Here is a 374-nt window from a genome sequence, read left to right as displayed (position 1 = left end):
AGGGTTTAGGGTTTGGGGGGGTTGGGGGGAGAAGGGGGTTCGGGAGAACGGGATAGGCTTTGGATAGGGTTTAGGGTTTAGTGGGTAGGCGTTTTGGGGGGGTTAGGGTTTGGTTAGGGCTGAGGAGGGTTTGGTTGGGGTTGAGGGTTTAGGGTTTGGCTAGGGTTTAGGGTTTAGGGCTCAGCTAGCTGTTCGGGCTTAAGCACATCAAGGAGGGTTTATGAGGGAGAGAGCACTGATTAACAGCCAGAGATGGGGTCATAGGGTTTAGGGTTTAGGGTTTAGGGTTTGTGTTGTGTTTATGTTCGAGGGCCTCTAGGGTTTAGGGTTTAGGGTTTAGGGTTTAGGGTTTGTGTTTCAGATATCAGTGAGTT

The 374-nt window shown here is 50.8% G+C and overlaps 1 protein-coding gene across 1 annotated transcript in view; it reads left to right on the top strand.

Annotated features, from left to right (window-relative positions):
* EMH_0017090 (zinc finger (C3HC4 RING finger) protein, putative) overlaps positions 1–374 on the top strand; it is a gene marked incomplete at both ends in the record, with an annotated part of 3,574 nt that overhangs the window by 1,934 nt on the left and 1,266 nt on the right. Inside the window, one exon of the mRNA XM_013500804.1 lies at positions 362–367. Coding sequence (XP_013356258.1) covers positions 362–367 — 6 coding nt within the window. The remainder of the gene's footprint in view (positions 1–361; positions 368–374) is intronic.

The sequence above is a fragment of the Eimeria mitis genome, genomic scaffold, assembly GCF_000499745.2.
Source record: "Eimeria mitis Houghton genomic scaffold, Emh_scaff589, whole genome shotgun sequence".
Taxonomy (NCBI): Eukaryota; Apicomplexa; class Conoidasida; order Eucoccidiorida; family Eimeriidae; genus Eimeria; species Eimeria mitis.
This window is presented reverse-complemented; position numbering and strand designations above follow the sequence as displayed.